At 26.5% G+C, this 20,501-nt stretch overlaps 1 protein-coding gene and 1 long non-coding RNA gene across 2 annotated transcripts; one reads left to right on the top strand and one right to left on the bottom strand.

Annotated features, from left to right (window-relative positions):
• Positions 1-6,717: 6,717 nt before the first annotated feature.
• Positions 6,718-8,931, top strand: LOC126553318 (uncharacterized). The gene is made up of 3 exons (XR_007606478.1): positions 6,718-7,341; positions 8,370-8,518; positions 8,816-8,931. It is a non-coding gene; the product is annotated as an uncharacterized LOC126553318 (long non-coding RNA).
• A 4,459-nt stretch (positions 8,932-13,390) lies between these two features.
• On the bottom strand, positions 13,391-17,289 carry LOC114126485 (frizzled-2-like). The gene is made up of 2 exons (XM_027990439.2): positions 15,547-17,289; positions 13,391-14,750 (listed from the first exon to the last, which is right to left on the bottom strand). Exons 1-2 carry the CDS (start codon positions 16,769-16,771, stop codon positions 14,218-14,220), a joined length of 1,758 nt encoding a protein of 585 aa, XP_027846240.2. The 5' UTR covers positions 16,772-17,289; the 3' UTR covers positions 13,391-14,217.
• Positions 17,290-20,501: the final 3,212 nt, after the last annotated feature.

The raw sequence follows: 20,501 nt of genomic DNA, 5'->3' as shown, positions 1-20,501 counted from the left end.
GCGAAAAACTATATGGCGATACGCGTAAGGCCAAATAGTGGTAGAAAGGAAAATTAAAAATAAATATTCGATTCTGATCTCATTGAAAATTTGTTATTTAATTCATATTTTATTTTAAAAAACTAATGAATAAAAACAATTATATTGTACTATTTTACTGTCATATTATTTAAAATAAATGTATTTAACTAAAAAGTAAAGTATTTAATTGTACAACTTATATCGTTCTATTTTTAATCATTAATGGTACGTGACTGATTAATAATACACCTAAGTACGAGTAGTACGCAAAGAAAAAAAATGTTTGGGAACCGCCGCTATAAGGTATAAATTAAATTATAACTGGGTATTTTAGTGTTTATTATGGTGTACCTACTACCTATGCGTATACAAGTATTAAACACTCGAAAAATCGAGATGATATTTTATTTCTAATTTTTCTTATCTGATCTGTATAGATGTTAGTAGATATGCGTCAAGCGATACTACTGTGGCCGGATTTTAAATTTAAGCTATACCTATAGTAAACCGTTGATTGTTTTGACTTGTGTTGATATTTTTGTACAAAATATTAATTTAATACTCGCTGTGTTCCGTAAAGTGTACCATCGTGAGATTAACAGTGTTAAAAAAATAAATCCACTCAAAAAAAGTTTGAAACTGAAAAAGGTAAGCCATCTATATTAGTATAGGGTCATAAATATAGTGAATATAAAGTACTTAATAACTTAGACAGTATTTGATATCGTTGTACTAATAAAAATTGTAAATATGTTGACAATAATGTGACGAAAGTTCTTAGCGTGCTTAATGAACACTGCAATCATAATGTTATTCCGGAAAATATCGTTAGTAAACAAATAGTAAATTCACGAATTAAAAAGAAAATTAATGTGAAAACGACTTATTTACGGGACCGAATAAAATAATTCGACAAGGACTACGTAGCACTGAAATTAATTTTCGAACCGTTCATTCTGATATTAAATTATGGAAGAAAAATATGCACGTGTTCCGTAAAAATAAATTGCCAGCAATTCCAAAATCACTGGTAGAATCAAAACTTCAATTATTTAACTTGGGTTATATTCTTAAAATTAATACAGTAGAATATTTTTGCCACATGAAAGAAATTTCAAATATAGTTATATTCACTCGCCCAACTAATCTCGATATATTAAGTCATGCAACTCATATTTTTGCTGATGGCACATTTTTATATTCAACAAAATACTATGATCAACTTTATACCATACATACGTTACAAAAAGGTTTTTATATTACTTTAATATTTTGTTTTTGATGACAAACTCCATTAAAGTTTAAATATATGTGGGGCACACAGTTACAAAATTATGTTTAAAATTAATGGGCATAAATTTATTAATACTATTGGCTAATTTTAATTTCCATTTTGATTTTGAAAACAATGCTGTTAAAAAAGTTTTTTCAAATAGCAAAATTATGGCCTGTAGATTCCACTTAGGTCAAAGTTGATTTAGAAAGATTTAAAGCAATAACTACTTATTAAAAGGATACAATTCGAAGTCGAGAATCTTTGATTAAAATGCTTTTTTGTTCTTGGTTTTTATACAAAAATTTTATCGACGGCGCCTTTTCATGTTTAATTGGAAATTCTCCCACCAATAACTTTGATTTTACGGTTTATATATTTGACTATAATGTATGTCCTGATGTGGTTTTTCCATCAATTTTATGGTCCGGTAAACGTTCATAGGAATCTAGAACAATCAATGGACCTGAATCATTCCACCGACATAATAACTCACAGTTTTACATTCCACATTCTTCTATTCATGAAGTTATTAATATAATGAAGTTTATTCAAAAATTAAAAGTATTAAAAAAAATCGTATAAAATAAACAAACCTCAAAAAGAACGAGAAAATAAATTGAAATTTGAAACTTGAATAAAATATTACAAAAAAAAAAAAAATGTATTGTATAGTGTATCGAGTAAACTAATGTCAGAATAAGAAACGATTTTTAACCAAGCCAACAATTTAATTTTATTGTCAGTCCTAAAGCCTGTGGAATTAAGAAAGAAAATTATTAAAAGAATAAAAAAATATATGACAAATGTTAATAATTCAATATAGTCGAACTTGGTTAACTCGAACTTTTAACTTCGACTTCGAGTTAACCAAATCCAACTGTATTTTAAATTGTGTATTGGGAAATTGTTAGAAGGACAATACCTATAGGTATAATAATTATATAGGCTCTCTACCTATAGATATTATGGGCTCGAGCGTAATCGTGTTGTATTTTTCGGGTGTAAAAGAGCAAGGCAGGCGCAATCGTATTTCAGCGATTTATTTATAGGTACCTTATAAATAGAACATATTATTATATTATTTAAAACAAGTATTCTTATAATGAATAAAAAGTTTTAATTTTTCCTTTTACACGTATTATGTTTTTAAATAGTTCACAAATACGTTCACGCATCCTATATAACCAATTTATAAATGACATAAAATAATAAACATTATTTTTTTTCTGTTATTTGAGCGCACAATCCCCAAATTATATTATATACCTAACATGTATGATACAAATTACAAGACTCTTCTTGTGAATTTATTAGTGTGGCTAGAAAATGCTACGTTACGGGGGAACTGCGCCGACTTCAGTCGTCTACAGTAGACATTGATGAGTGACCAAACCGGATCAGTGGTTAAAACTTGTAACTTATAAGTCATAGTTGCATTCTAGTAAATATTTATGTAATACAGAAATTTCTGAACAAAACGATACATGTATTGGAATGTTTTATTTGGTATTTTAGTCTGAAAACAGGTCTTATTATAATGTATAGTAGGAACAAAGTTACTTTTCAAAATAGTCGGAAAAACTTAGAAAAAAAATAGGAAGTTATAAACAAACCCGTTTTCTAAATAAATGGTTTTATTTTTATATTTTAAATAAAAAATGAATGAATTTTGAACCTTAAATATTATTCATCAGCGTCCAGTATAATATATTATACATATAGGTACTGTAGTCTCGTAGGCCATATAAAATTTGTAATTAATATTATATTTATTTAGTGAAGTTGTATACTAAAGTATACAGGTTTTTACATTATTTTATTATTATTTTCATTTATTAGAAATGTTTTTACAAAACAAATAAATGAAGTCAAAATACGTCGAATTGTTAACATGTAACAATATTATGTAAATATAAATGTATTTATACATTTTATTTTTTATATACGAACTATGTAATATTATATGCTTTAAAAATAAATAAATAAAATTAGTAATATTATAATAGTCAAACACTGTAAAATAATATACTTATATACGTTCAACTTCACTAAATAAATATAATAGGTACTTATACAGTTGTAACTTTTACTATAATTATTTTTATTTGTATAAGTAATAAATAACAACAAAGTTAATAATAGTGCTATAGTGATAAAAAAAAAAACTAAAATCTAAAACCTCTTTGTAATAAGCCTGTAAAATTACGAAAACACTAATTTTTCAAATAGCTTACAAAAATATATATATTAGTCTCTTATAGACTTGATAAAATTTTCAAAATATTTTAGTCTATTTCGTGCTAAACAAGATTTTCTAGCAATTGTTTATTATAACTAAATAAAAAAAACTATTGAAAATACTGTCACGATTTTTTTTTTTTTTTGATAATTTTTAAACTGTTATACTATGAACTATAATAATAATAAGTTTTTACATTCATAGTATTTTTGAAAAAGCAGTTTTAACCGATTTCCAACAACTTGTTTACATGATTGAATAATTCAAAAATGTTTAGCTATACGTCCTCGTGTGTCGTGTGTTAAGAACAGGGCTGATTGAGTCTTCTAGGGCTATATAACGCCTTAATGGCACCATAATGGTGCCATCAAACAATTTAATTATCTTTTCGAATATGTACATAACTAAAAATGTCATGTTTTACACAAATTAGTTTACAAATACAATAAATACTTAGAACTTATAAATTAAAAGACAAATTAAATAAAAAATCAATATTTTTATAAAAACTTTTATTATCTATTAATAATATTATGTCTTCGTTTTATTACTGTACACGACGATGCGAGTGCTGCGTTTAGCGCGTGTTTCATTCAACATTTTGATTTGCACCTTAACGATTATTGCGATGATAATGGCCCATAACTAAAAGCACGATAAACATTTGATTAAGATTCCTGAAAAGACATGGCTTGCGAACTTAACAATCAATAAAATCTAATGCTCTGTAGTTTATCTTTAGTAAAAAACATTCAGTAGGCAATAATAAATAATTTATGCAATGAGATAATATGGACACAATATACGTTTTAAACGACAGATCGTCCAAAGGATTCGCTCATTAAAACAAAAAACATAAAAATACGAGTTACGAGTATATACCTATGTCCTATATATACCATAAATATGAGAATCTGTTGAACGGTTTTCCCGTTCATTCCCATCAAATCACCAGTATCGTTATTTTATATCAAATGTACCTACTCATTGTATGGATTATTTAAATTACAAAAAAAAAAAAAAGCTTTGTTCAAAGTCCCTACATATTTTTTTCTCAAACGTCGACATAATATGTTTAATTATGTTCGCACACAACCACTTCGAGAGCAGAGATGTAACATTGTAACATGCTGTTTGTCACGAATTTGACGACGATCGCATGTTTGTATCACAACAAACGCGTCTGCATAGGCGCAAATAGGAGGGGAGCTTAGAAAGTGTTAGTACCCTCAATTTTAAAATTAGCACCTACATATAATTTTTGTGTTTATGTATCAAAACCAAACCAAAAACAACTAATCATCAGACTATCAAAGTATAATGAATGAAACAATGTTATTCGTCGGTCATATTATTACCATGTTCAGCGGTGACTCAACGCCACGATTATAGTACCTATCGTACTATCGCGGAGTATTTACTAATATAAACAGTCCCGTTTCCGATTGTCGAGGTTCAATGGGGCAGGATAAACCAACGGATTTGTCAATACCTATTATATATAGAAAAACATATTGTAACAAAATTAATTTTTGTTAATAAAGTTACATACTCATGCAAGATAGGCGTATAACTCTTGTATAAACTTGTACATAACGCATATGTACCAGAAAATTTTAATACCTATCTGTATTAACTATTAGTTATTATAAATGTAATTAACTTAAGTATTCAATGTTGAATTGTATTAAAACTTATTTTTGCTCAAAAAATACATTAATACCTTAGAGTTATAATTTAATTTAAATGCACACAAAATTCAAGACTTAAGCATTAATAGTTTTAAATTCTGAACGAAGTGATGAATGTATTGATTTTACAATGATGTGTGTTTTGTGTGTCTGTGTGTGCCTGTGTACAGCGTAACTTGTAGAAATAATGCTTCAATTTCAAACTTCGGGTGTGGTTTCCGATGGCAAAGTGAATATTCTTGGTTTGTTGTAGAGGTCAAAAGTAAGGATTTTCCAATAGTTTTCAAAAAAATCGAGAAAACTATTTGTTTGAAATGTTTGAATTCACATCTGTGCCCATATTTTAACAATTTTTTTTACTCAAATATTGCTACGAATAAATTTTTCCCAAAATGTTTAAGGTTATTTATACCATTTTCACGATAAATTTAACAAGAATCATCAAATTGGTAGTACGACCAGACTCAACTATATAATATTTCATCAAATTATTATTTGTGCCTAAAAATATTCAATAAAACTAATCGATTTCTTTAAAAACATTTAACACAATTATTACTTGTATAATATACCATATACGTCATGAACGGCACACTTTTAAGTTCCAAATTATTATTGGTCGTTAGTTGTTATAAGTATATAAACAAATTTACCAGACAACCGATTTTTTTTTCCGAATACTAGAAATCTTTATTTATTTTTAAAAAGTTTAATATTTAAGACAACTTATCTACTAGGTTTGAAAAATGTTAAGTTATTAGAGTTGTAAGCTTATGTAGTTATGCTGACCTACAGATACTATTTAAAATGTTTTTGAGTCACCTGCAGATAAAAATAAATTATGGTAAAATTTTGTGATCACGATTTTTTATATTTCTCGGTTAAACTTATATTGGCATATTGCATTAATATTGTATAACAGTTATCTTTACACATCTAATTTATTTCCATTATAATACATTTCGATGCAGATAAACCTATTTTAATATTTATATAATACCTATTATTAGTTTAGATAATAATAATATAATCTATAATTGTAGTTAAAAATAAGTAATTAGTTTATTTCGTTTAACAGTGATTCTAACTTCTAAGTACAAATAAATTAAACATAGATTATACATTTCTTTTATTTAATAGAAATAATGGTATAAAATGTAATTAAAACAACGTTTTATTAGTAGTGATATATTTATTGTATACATATTTGAAGTATCATAATTATTAAATGTACCTTAAGTGTTAATTAAAAATAATTAAATTACTTTCAATAGGTATATTATTTATGAACTATTAACAAACTAATTTCTAATAGTGTTATCTACATTTAAATTTTCAAAATATTTTGACTTTTTTAAGCTTTTTATAGACAACTAAAATTTTCGATTTTTTAGATAGGATAAGCGTGTATAGTTCAAACTTATACGAAATATGTCAAAATCACGAAAATTTGAAAGTAATTTTGTAGTTGAAAATTCGTAATATTTTTTTATTTATATTTAAGGTTAAAAAGTTTAACACTAAGTTTTCCATAAGTTTTCCTTCATATAGCTATAGAGAAAACTCGAAACGTCATTATACTATATGGCTCATAACATTATGAAACGATTGTTTACATTATAAATTTATTAAACAAAAATAATGCCGTTAATATTAAAATAGCAAAATGATGTATATCACAACCGAACTTACAAAGCAACTTGGCTTATATTAAATCCAATTTTGAAGTATTAACTTTTAACTGTAGCTATTAAACAACTACAAACACATCCATTAACAGATTCGCTAAAAGTTATAGAGGATATTTAATCGAAATTATGTAATTTACATGGACCATATGAAATTACCGTTCCGATAAAACTTTATAATGTATTAATTAAAAACCAGGGTTTAAATAGTTTAAAACAAATATCTAAAATTATCACCGGAGGGGAGTCCGTGGACCTTAATTCAATAGCAAAGGATCTAACACGTAATGATCTAGTATTTTTTAAGTAGCTTCCATTATTTCCGTCGACGTGGAACGTTCATTTTCGCCACATAAGTGTATTCTAGCCGACAATAGAAGAGCCTTCCAGTTCGAAAACACCTTATAATTGAATGCAATCACAAAGGTAAACACTTTATTAACAAAAACAAATGTTTAGTACATTTTTACCTATATTATAATAATTATGTTATATAAATGTGTATTCTTTTTTTCAGAACATTCAAAACCAAATTTTTAAAGATTTTATTTTTATTTTTTTAAATTACAATTTTTTTTATACTTATATGAAATAAATTCTTTTATATTTAAGTGCTTTTTTCATTTTTTAGTACATAAGTTTATTAACTGGGTCATATATAAGCGTATATTTTAGTGATTTTAGTGCTATAAGTCCCGAACCCTGGTTATGAGCGTTTGAATTTTAAAATTTTACGAAATTGCTTAACGATAACGATTTATCCTCAAACGATTTTAAGAATTTGTTATTATTCAAAACAAGTCGTATACTTGAAAATTTCACCAGTTATTTAGATTGGAATTTTCTTTACATGATTTAATTTTTAAAATATTTCACTTATTTTAATGCTATTTATAGACTTTTGAAATATTCTTTTTTGTTTAGTTTTTTTTTCATAAATATCGATAAATTTTTTTGGCTGAGTCAAAATACTTGAAAATTTAATACAAAATTCCTCATAAGTTAATCTTATAGTGATTTAAAAATTATAAAAATACACAGGCATAATTTTTTTTTATTAGCTTTTGAAGTTCAAATATTGACGAAAATTCGTTAAAATCATGAATACTTGCATATTATTTTGTAGTTAAAATGTATAAAATTTTTTGTTTAAGTAGCTAAGAGTCGAAAATGACAAAATATATTACAAGATTTTCCATAGGTAAGTTTAGCTTACCATAATTATAAAAGAACTTAAATTTTGCGGTATTCAGATTATAAAAACATAAACTACCTTTTTCACTGCTCACTGGAAAATATATCCTAGGCTGACAAATCATATTATCCGTTCAGAATCGTTTTTCCTACAGAATGATGCCTGTCATTGGATTTAAATTTAATACATCCATTATAGTGACCTACTATACAGCAGAGCAGTACCCACTTAACCACTTTTTTTTTTATTGAAATTACAGATGCTGTCGGCAAGCCGCGCGAGCTGGTTGACGTAAATGGTTAATTATAGTAACTACTATTCCTTGAGCAATACTAAACGGATGAAGAACTCGGCTGAGAAGAAAGTATCCTGTCGTCAGTTTAACAAAACATTATGTTTGTTGCAAGTGTATGCATATTGTATAATAATTATTAATTTATTATAATAGTTTGATGATTATATATATATATATATATATATTATATATAGGTTACAGTAATATGTATCATATAATATATTATTATATCGCGTTCTCTTGACGTTCTGTGAAATATTGCGTTCGGGAAAATAATAATAAATAATTATTATTATAACGCATGTGTTATCGTTGATGACATGAAAAAACACCACACCCACTAATTTACACATGTGCACGATAGGATTAGCAGACTCCAGGATTAAAAAAATTTTTTTATTATGTTATAGGTAGATAGGTACTAGTCAATATTCAAAAATCGCAAAAAATGAACAGGCTTTTTGAATTTAAAAGATTGTGAATAATTTTGAATAATTTAATAATCAAATAAATCAAGTATTTTGTTTTTCAGTACCTATATTTGTACAGTTTCGTTTTTTTTTAGTATAATATGCATACATAATAATTTATATTTTTCTTTATTACCTGTTTGATACTTATGTACGAAAACATGAAAAAAATTAATTATTTACAATTGTCGAAGAATTTCAAAAATTCTCAAAGCACTTAATGATATTTTGATATGTTTAAAAATTGACTTGTATAATATAGGTAATATTAAATTTGAATTAATTTCGACGAAGGACTTATTGGATCTGTAACATTATCGGTTACCCATTTTCACGTAATATCAACATGAAAATAAACATTCAAATTTTCAAATTTTCTATTTTGTTTCTAGGTGATTAGTAGGTAAGAGGTAACTGATCTAAGTATGAACTGGACTTTTTCACAACGGTGAATTTTTCACCACGCTGATCAACAATAGAAACAAATTTTATCTTAGAAAAAAATTAAAATTTTTGGTTATTAAAAATATTTAAAACAAATACATTTTTTTTTAATCTTAATAATTTCGTGGAGCTTTGATAAATTCAAAACACATATTGAATGCCGGTTATTCTATAAATCCATCTACCGTAATTTTCCAAGACTCGAAAAAGCGAAATAATGCGAATTATTTTCTGTGCCACTCTTTGGTAGATAATACGTGGTATATAATTAACATGAATTGGATTTACTAGTATTGTAATCGGCTTGGCAACCGATCATATTTAAAATTAATAATATCATGAGAATAGATGTAAAAACTTTTATATTATAATGTCTATCCATCTGCATATTAATTTGCACCACGATGTGTGAGAAAAAGTAAATCTAGTAAAAAAGTATGAATATCCTAGTAATATATAATAGTATAACATAATATAATATATATTATACCTAATTCAAGGCTTTTTTATCGTATCTATACCAAAATTATTGCATATTAGAAAATTACTGATGACTAAAAATGGTGTGTTTATTTAGGTTAGGTAAAATAATATTTTAATTTATTAAAAATCTTTACAATCGAAATTTTACGTAGGTACAATATTTATTAATTAAACAATAATCATAACGTTTCGCGGGACATCTATAATAGAGGCATCGAAGCACATCGGTTGGGAACACTGAATTAAATTTAGTTCAGTGGTTGGGAAACTCTGAATTGTAATCAATAATCATTTGCTAAATAAAACAAATAAATAAATAAATATTTGTTGCGTGTGTCATTATTGTTTCCATAATGTTATAACGATAAATATAATTTACTTGCATATAAAATTATAAACATTGATTTTCGTCATTTATAATTTGGGAGCCGTCAAAATTTTGTGTAGATACTAAGGAGCCGTGGGATGAAAAAGTTAAAATACCTCTGCTATAGCTGTTAAAACTTTCAATATGTCTCTTTCCCCACTTCATTAATTATTGTAAATTCAATAATAATTTATATACCTAACAGGTAGACGTCATATCTACGTCACTTAAAGACTAAATTCTGCTATTGTTAATATTAAGCAACTTGTCTTTTATAATGTACTTACATTACTTAATTATATTTTTACGTATAATATATTCAAAACCTTAAGATTAAAATCTATAGTTAAATACGAATCTAAAATTATAATTAATATAATTGTTTATTTACGTGTTGTTTACTTGCAGTTTTTTGTTAGATTTAATCTTGTAATGCATACATCTGTACATAATTTTTAAATATTTTAAATGTAAGTTTATGTAACATCGCAATATGAACTCTATGTGTTGACTCCTATAGTCCTGAACATAGCTTGGCTACAACTTAACTAGGTATACATATATATATACATAGGTATAATATATAATTTAAAAAAAAAAACCTAAAATCAATTATTTATTTTTAAGCCTATTATGCAATAAGCATAATTTTATAACATCCGATTATCAAATAGTGAAAATATTTTGTTATCATTTTTATCATACAAGTATAAGTGAAAAAAACCAAGTGGTGGGGACTAGAGAAAAGAACGTATTTTTTTATTTAGGGGAAAATTCGTGAAAAAATTTGTGCTAATAGCAGCGTAAAACTTGAGAAACTACCGGTGAAAATAAAGTTCAATAAAACGATCTCAACATTTTCCCCCACGGAACAAAGTTTTTAATATAAAGTTATGTTATCGAAGCAGCTCAGAATTTTTCGGACTTTATTTTAACTATTAGAACTTTTTAATTTTTGTGCAACCATTAGCATAACTTTTGTTTTGTGAATAATACGAAAGTTTCTCTAGCCCCTTTAACTTGGATTTGTTATAAGATAATAATTCGCCGCAAATTAATGTGAAGACTATAGAAATGTTTCTCCAGTTCTGCCTCTAAAAAATATTTCAAAATTGTTTGTATCTAAATTTTCAGTATACAATTCGGTACTTTCAACCGGAAGTTTTTTGTTACAACAATATAACTAGGTAAAAATTAAATATTTATATTTTTTTTTCATACGTTTATAGCATAAGAAACTATACAAATATAATAGAAGCTACCTATTTTTTTTACACATAAGTACACATAAATTACACATACATTTTGTGGACACTTAATCTTGAGCCTATTATCATTTTTTAATTTTCGGGTGCCAACCGAAATTAAAATTAAAATGGTTAAAATGGTTTTCAAGATTAAGTTTACATTTTGTATACTTAAATATTAATTTCTCAATGTAAAACAATAATTTTAAAAATTAGCTTTAGTACATAAGTTATAAACAATTTTACTATATTTTATCTTTGAAGATTTGTAAGTATGTTATCGTAAAAGCAATCATTTAGAAAATATATTGAAAATTTCGATTTTTTTCAGAAAAAGGCAATCATTTTTATTTTATTCTAATTTTCGCAGAAAATATTAGTTTTACCATAAATATGTAAGAACATTATTTATAGACAATATCTAAATCTATAATTTAGATTCTATATAATTTTATGCCAAATGCAATATATTATATTGAATTAAATCAGAAAAACCCTAAAACTTCCCTATTTATCAATATTCAATCCTTTTGCAGCACCTGAAGGGTTTTGTTGATTAATCATCAACAAATTTAACCCACATAAATTTCGTATGGTAATGAAAAAATTGGACGGGTGAGAAATCAAAAAAAAATATTTAACTTTCCTTACCTCCATTACTATATAAAGGCCACCCTAAAGTACACAGTAAGTATATACATAATTATACATTTCACATTTTATTTAATATAAAAATAACAAAAACCAGAGAAGTCGCTTTATTGTATAAAACGTGTTGAGTTAATTTCACTATTGATGAGATTACTGTAGTGGATGAGTTTAGTTTGAATTTAATGATAAATTAATGCATACATACCTGTACAAAAAAATGTTTTCTGCGGAGAAAGTTTATCAACCTATATCTTTAAAGATATGATATTATTTTTTTGGCATTATTTACGGTATAATAGATTAACTAAATAAATTGTGCTTTTAAGATTTTTAGGTTCCTGATAGAAAAATGTATAAAGAACCGTGAATTACATTTCTAAGTTTAACTATTAAAATTATAAATTATATTTATTTTCAAATAAAAAATAATTTACAAATTTTGGGGACGACTTAATCTCAAATTCTGGAAGTGGAGACGCAAATATTCTAGCGAAATATTGGTGAATATTTGGAGTTAATATACCAAAATTAGTGTACCAACTTCACATATGTACATAAGTAAATAAACATAGTACATAGTACTCGGTGTACTGCACCATTTGTAATATTTATTACTGAAATAATTATTTTTATAGCTCTATAAAGATAATAATAAAGAAAGTAGATAAATAAAAAAAATATAATTTTTCTTTGTACGAAAAAGTATTCAATGTATTTTTCGAAAATTGTAATTTCATACAAAATGTTTAAAATAATTCATTTTAACATAGTTTCGTAATATTGATATAAAATTTGCTTAGTCTTATCTATACATATAAATATAAGAGTTAAGTACCATCATATTAATTGCAGTCAATAGTAACTAATATATATAATTATAAATATAAAATAAAAATTATGTTAATAAATTGTATATTCTCGATAATTTGAAATTTGAAAAAATACTAAGTAAATTATATTTTAAAAATATTGCCATCTATGTCTTTTCTAATAATTAAAATTATTTAAAATGTATAAATTAACATTCAAGTTACCGAGAATCTACGAGAATTGTACATTTAACAAAATAATTAGTGTAAACAGTAAAACATATAAATGTAAAGATTATTTTGATTTAAGTTCATATAGTATTGCGAGAGTAATAGGTAATTATAACAACTATGTTTTATACTTAAAATGAATAAACACAATAAAAATTGCAACAAAACATAAATATGAAGATTCAAATGAAATTTTAGTTTAATTAATATTAAGAACATAAAAATTAAACTTTGGAATAATGTCTTATGAGTTTAATGTTAAAATTATGGCAGTTGTATAACAAAGAAATATTCATAATAGTCTTAACAGAAAAACAAATCGTCAGATGTTTTATTTTATTGGTTCTTGGTATTAACATTGAATAAATATTTATGTAAAAAATAAAAATTATTTAATAAGTTTGTTCAAAGGACAGAATTTGGTAACAATATAGTTTTATAGTTGTTTTAGATAATTAAAGTAGACTTGAAGAAAACAGTGTGGCTCCAGTTCTAGATCTTTATGCTAATTCTACTTAAACAATAAATTGTAATACCATAAATACGTGTAATAATTAATGTTAATGCCAATATAGCTAAGCCAACACTGATAGAATAAAAATACACACACACACACATATTTATATATATATATGTAACAAATTATTAAAGAAAACCATAAAATTACATAAATAATAGTAGTAGAAATTGTAGTGTATAAAATTAAAAAAAAATATAAAATTCTAGCGTATCATCAATGATTATTATATTTCTAAGAAATAAAGATAATTTTTACTATTTAATAATAGTAATGATATTGTTAAACAAGCCTAAAAAAGATTATTATTATTTTATATACACATACATTTAATTACCACTAAATGTATAATTATATACATGCCATTTAGTAATGTTAATTATTTATTTATTAAAGAGTGGTCAAACTAATATGTACATTAAATATCAGACTAAAACCAATACAATAGATAATTGCATAATCAAAAAATGGTATCAAATCATTCCTAATTAATAAATGTCTTATGAAGAGTGTAAAATATGTATTATTTTGTAAGAAATTTCAATTAAAAACAAATATTGATGATATGTTAATAAACCAAATTTCTAAGTTAATTAAACATATGCTTCAGATTTACCTGAATTAGGTCGAATTCGTGCCAAAAATTTTTGCCAACTATTTAGAGTTTTACCAGACCAAATCCAAACACTCGATGTAAGACCGACTAATAATGAAACAAAATATTTAGCTATAAACACCTCAAAACTAGGTTTTCTTCCTGGATCACTAGGTTGAGAAGGACATGGTAGAGCATACTTTGGATCTTGGCAAAGAGTAGAATGCCAACTAATAATCCATGAACTAAGATTGACATGTTCATAGACTAAGCATAAAATTTGAGCAACAGCAGGTACTGTGTATAGAACACTAAAGACACCAATTCTTATCATCAGTTTTTCCAATTTGTCTGTACCTCGGGTGCCATCATGTTTCATTACTTTTCGAATGCGACATAAAGAAACAAATCCAGCCATCCAAAATGCTGTACCCAAGATCAGGTATACTACTAAAGGAATCAGCACCATGTCTCTCACAGCAGTATCATCACTCCAAACAGCCATTGAACAGATTCCAGTTAACACATCACCTAAAAAATTTAAACAAAAAATAATATTTTTTATCACAAATTTCATAAATAATTAAATAAATATAACATTTAGAGGCAAGAAAATCTATATATTAATGTTAATTTAAAAAAAAATTGTTATGTTAGGTCAGTGGTTCTCAACCTTCTTTAATTTGAGTCACCTTTAGCCACTAGAATCAAAAATGCTGTTACCCTAACATCAAAATAATAAACAATCTTAGCTGTGTGTTTTAAAATTCTATTATTAAAAAAAAAATATACAGCACATGGAAAACGTTGATAATAGTATGAATATAACAATAATGTAAATAATAGGTAATATTATTTTTTCCTTTTCTATTTTGTGTCACCCCTAAGCTGAGTCCATGTCATCCCAGTTGAGAACCATTGTGATAGGTAATTAAAGTGCAATAGTGTAAATAATCAATATTTAAATATCTATGAAATTGTATTTATAATTATTATTAAAAATAAGAGACGCAACATGAGTAAAAATAGAGGTATAAATGTACTATATAGTTTATAAATATATAATACATTTAATGTAAAGGTTATTTATGATATTTTAATAATTTTAGTAGTTTTGGTCAAGTAAATACAAAACACTACAATGTAATGACTTTTTACCTATACAAAAATATTATTTCACATTTCATATCGATCAAGGACCTTAAAAAGTAACTAAGATATTGTTTTTCATGTTTTACATTACATTTATATCTACCAATTAGTCGGTAGGTACCTAGGTAAATATTTCATACTGAATATATTATGATATTATAATGTATTTTCTTACCCTCAATTTTTCCCATAGCCAGAACTGTAATTGTTTTAGCAGCGGGAACTGTCCATGCCGCTAAGTGGAAATAATGAGAATTTGCTTCAATAGCTTCATGTCCCCATTTAAGTCCCGCAGCCAGGAACCAAGTCAACGTCAACACAACCCACCATACAGAAGATGCGGTACTAAAGAAATACGACACCATAAATAGTACAGTACACCATTCATTATCATCTGTACCTTGAGTAATTAAATTTTGCTTGTTGCATGCAACATTGTTTCCCGATAAATATCCAATCAGATAAGATACGGAAACCATCAGATAACATAAAGACAAGAATATTATTGGTCGTTCTGGATATCGAAAACGGTGAGTATCGATGGCAAATGTTAAGGATGTAAATAAACAGGATATAGCACATAATACAGACCACGAAGCCACCCATATTCTGGCTTTGCGCATTTGATCTTCACTCCAGAATGCATCACACGGTACACCACAACCCTTTACTACCTTATTGCCAATTTTTAATGTATAAACTTGATTGCTCCTATCAGATCTTTTTTTGTTACTGGTAGACTCAATTCGAAATTGTTGTGGGCAAACAAATCCAATATCAAAGCTATTGGGATTGTTTGAATATCCTTGATCTCCTGAAAAGTGTCTAGTTCCGGGTGCTGATAAATCTTTTCCGTTTTGTTCTATTAAACCAGTCTGTGGTGTCGGAGTAGTGTTTGTTACATTATTCTCACCAACGCAGAGTTGTCCATTTTCAGGGAATTTTGAACATTCTAAATTATCGGGCCATTCGATTTGAAAACGATTCATGATCGATTCACACCCGTTACGCGCTGACACACACAGCGATCGACACGGCGGAATAGGTCTTTCAATTATAGTGCACACGGGAACGAAAACGCTGCACAGAAAAAATTGCAAATCGTGCGAACACTGGATTTTCACCAGCGGATAATACTGCTGCACTTCGAAGCCTGCTTCATCCTGACGCTGTTGACCCAGCAAGTTAGGCATGATTGTTTCGTTGTACGCTATGCCCATGCAAAACGGTATGGTGATCGGCTCACACCGACCGTGGTGACCGGTCGTGTCGTCGCCCATCGACCCGTCTTGGATCTGTTGTCTCGAAGAGTGAGCAAACGAAACCGTACAAAAACCTATCAACAACAACACCGTTGCTGCCGCGAACGGCGGCGCCACAAGACGCGGTCCGGACGACATCGTGCCGATGCGATGCGACGGGACGACTCGCTCCAGAATTCACAGAAAAACGCCGACGACGGCTGGTCGGAGGGCGCCGGTGAACGTGGACCGATTGACGGCGTCCATTTCGCCCATAAACACTTGGCGGCAGCGATTTATCGTCGGCGATGCGGCGATATTCGGTCGGAAAACAACAGCGGCGGCGGTGGCGGTGTCGTAGTCTGCGGGCGGCGCGACGGCGGAAAGAGACGCGCGGGCGACACGACGACGGCGACGAACGTATATTTTTTAATCGAAAAACTATTAAATCTAAGCAAATACACCGTGTCCGCTTTCCGTTGACGGGATCGGCGAGATTGACGAATAATAATATAACAACGAGAATACCGCTACGGACAAGTGCGACGCGGGGGTGTTGTGTTATTGTACTATTACCGTAATAGAATAGTATGTACACATTACACAACTGCTGCACACACAATCGAATGCATTCAATTCGGTTATCACTGACATTCGATGAGCTTGCTGCGCTATATAGAATGCCTGAGCAACAAGAGCCCGGAATTCGCGGGGAGCTTGTAGATGTCGGTAATATACACCGTCCGTGAGCGATATTATTCTACCTCCGTGCACTGATAGCACGACGTGAATGTGTGTGTGTGTGTGATAATATTACATTTTTTTTTCGTTTAATACACATTATTAATTATCTTTTATACCGTCGCGGTGAAAAAAAAATGTTAATGCAATCGACATAAAAAAAAAAGTTAACAATCAATTATGTTTCGAAAGTATCGAGTACTATAAACGAAAATATTATGATAGAGTGACGAACGAAAATATTGTGATTCCATCGCCCTCCACGATTGTTGCAATAGTTGCCTATTTTACTCCTTAGTCCAAATAAAAACTCTGTCTATTATTCTATCTTTCTAATTGTCCATCATGTTGTTTATTGTTTCCAAAAGTTCGTACTAATATTAGTAGTTGTTTCGTGATTTATATTTTTTTATATAGCTATTACAGTATGTAGGTTGATAAATTTTTTTCTGAAAATATTACATTTATAATACTTATTATTAGTATTTAATTATTTCAATAATACATATTTATACCATTATAAATCAATTATATATCATAATTTAATTCAAAATGTAATAATATTTTTTTATAAATATCGTTTAACAGTAAAAAGAAATTCATAGTATAGATAAATAATAATATTTTAAAATTAATCAAAAATGTCATTATGTATAGTAAAGTTCAAAATAATAAATGTACGTTAAAATGTTTTAAACTCAAACAAATAATGTTTTTTTTAATCAGAACAAAACAATTAACATCATATTTATGGGTTAAATAAGTAATTTCGTCCAAATTTGAGCTCAAAATTTCTATTAAAAATAATTGTCTGTATGTATATGTATATATTTTAGATTATATGGTTCCAGTATGAACTGCATATGATAAATCTTGTATTAAATTTTTTAAACTTAGATACAAAAAGAAAAAGTTTTTATGAAATTTCTAATATAGGTAATACATTTTTTTTTATAAATTTTTAAATGTCAGTATGACAGTATTAATATTATTTTATGAAAAAGTGAAATGTGTGCAAATGTAGTTGATAATTGAATATAGTTGTTCTTAAAATATATTATTATTATTTATTATTGTGAAAAATTAAAATACAATAATTATAATATGATTATTAAAATGATCTGGCAATAATAATTTTATGACAATAATAAGGAGTAAAATAGACAACTAATATAACATCTAGAGGGAAAAAATTAAAAAATATGATCTGACAATGTTTTTTATTCTAGTAGCAAGTATCCCATATTATCAATTATTATTTATAGCATTTTATGTTAATTATGTTTTAAAACTCTTTGCATGTGCAAAGCATGCTTTGAGTCATGTAGTGTGTACGTCACCTAGAGTAATATAATATTTTATATTATACATTATGCATATAACTTATATATGTATATATAAGTATAATATGTAATTTAAATACTTTTATAGTTTTGTGTACAGAGCTTGATGTTTTGGAGATAATTAATACCTATGATATAATTAAAGTTTTCTTTCCAAAAATCAAGAAAAAATTATTTACACAAATAACATTTTTACTTTTGTATTTAAAAAATAGTAAGAAATAAATTTATAAATATAATTTTTTTTTGTGGGTCACCAACATTTTGATTATGGTTATGGGGCCCTAGAATTGTTTGGCCTCAGGCCCAAATTTATCTTAATCTAGGCTTGACTTAAGTCTCATACTCTTATATAATATATAGTTGATGTTATATACTACTAGACTCATATACTAATTCAAATTGTTAGATTTTTTTGTAAAAAATTGAACACGAAATGTCTAAAAAAAAGTTGCCTACCTATATTTTCAATATTATTAAGCTACTGTGAGAACAACTCATGAAGAATCTTGTGTTATATTTAAAAGTTTTTGACAAAATATATAATCTTATAAACATTTAATAATTATAAATGATACTTATAACAGGTCTAGATTTATAATACATATTACAATTTAATATGTACATTATTTGTCATGCAACTTTTAAGTGATTGGTTTTTATCAGAGTGACTTTATTAACGAGGACATTTTTAAATAATTTAAAGTAATTAATTAATAAGATTTTAATGAGTTATGGGTAAATCTTAATAATAATAGTGAAATTTTAAATACTTGTCATGTTTATAACACTATAGATAAATAAAAAATTAATAAATTCAATTAAATATCATAGGTATACATTTCTTTAAAAATGGTCTAACAAATTATATTCTAAACAAAAGAATATTATTATTTCATAGCGATTAGGTAGGTAACAATTTCTTCATTCTATTTATTTAGGTATAAAGTATACACCCGTCTTGTTTTAAGATATGTATACATTGAATAATATATAATGATTATAAAAAACAAATTATCTTTTTGGTTAGTAGATTTTTAAGTCTTAGTTATAAAAAGAAAAACTATCATGAGTTTTTAATTATAAAATAATTTGAAAATTGTAGATATTTTACGAATTTTATACAACTTCTAAATTTAAATGTTTACAAATTCCAAGTATCTACTATCTATAGTTATTAGATTTTGCATTACATGAAAATATAAATAATTATTTGAGGAGAAATTATTATACCAGAGAATATCCAACTTCAAACAGTCATAAGAAATTAATATGATGACTTTTCGTTTATTTTTTTGTTATAAATAGAAAAATTAATGAAGAATTATATTCAAATTTATGATACAAAAATAACTGTTATTTTAAGTTTATTTAAATCTAATTTATTACATATATTTTTAATTATATGTATCATATAATGTAAATTAGAATACATTTATAGTAAAAATATCTATCACAACTTCACAAAGCTAGGTTAGGTAAAGCTTTTAGAAACAAACCATTACACTTATATTGTGAATTTAAATAATAATATTTTTGATATCTATTATAATAGGTATGTTAGAATTAAATCTAACTAAAGAAAATAGTATATTTATGCATACACAGAAACAATTAATCAAAATATACTATAAAATAATTGTTTACTTGTCAGACCTTGAAAATGTTTCGTTATGAAATATTATGATTCTTTAGAGTTTATTAATAATAATGTTATATTATAATATATATAAATACAAATTTTATTATTAAATTAATAATTATTTTGAATATTGAAAATCTTAAAGAAAAATGTACAAATACAT

Source organism: Aphis gossypii, unplaced genomic scaffold (genome assembly GCF_020184175.1).
Source record: "Aphis gossypii isolate Hap1 unplaced genomic scaffold, ASM2018417v2 Contig00201, whole genome shotgun sequence".
NCBI classification, from domain to species: Eukaryota; Metazoa; Arthropoda; class Insecta; order Hemiptera; family Aphididae; genus Aphis; species Aphis gossypii.
The sequence above is the reverse complement of the archived record's forward strand: the minus strand, read 5'-3'. Positions and strand labels throughout refer to the sequence as shown.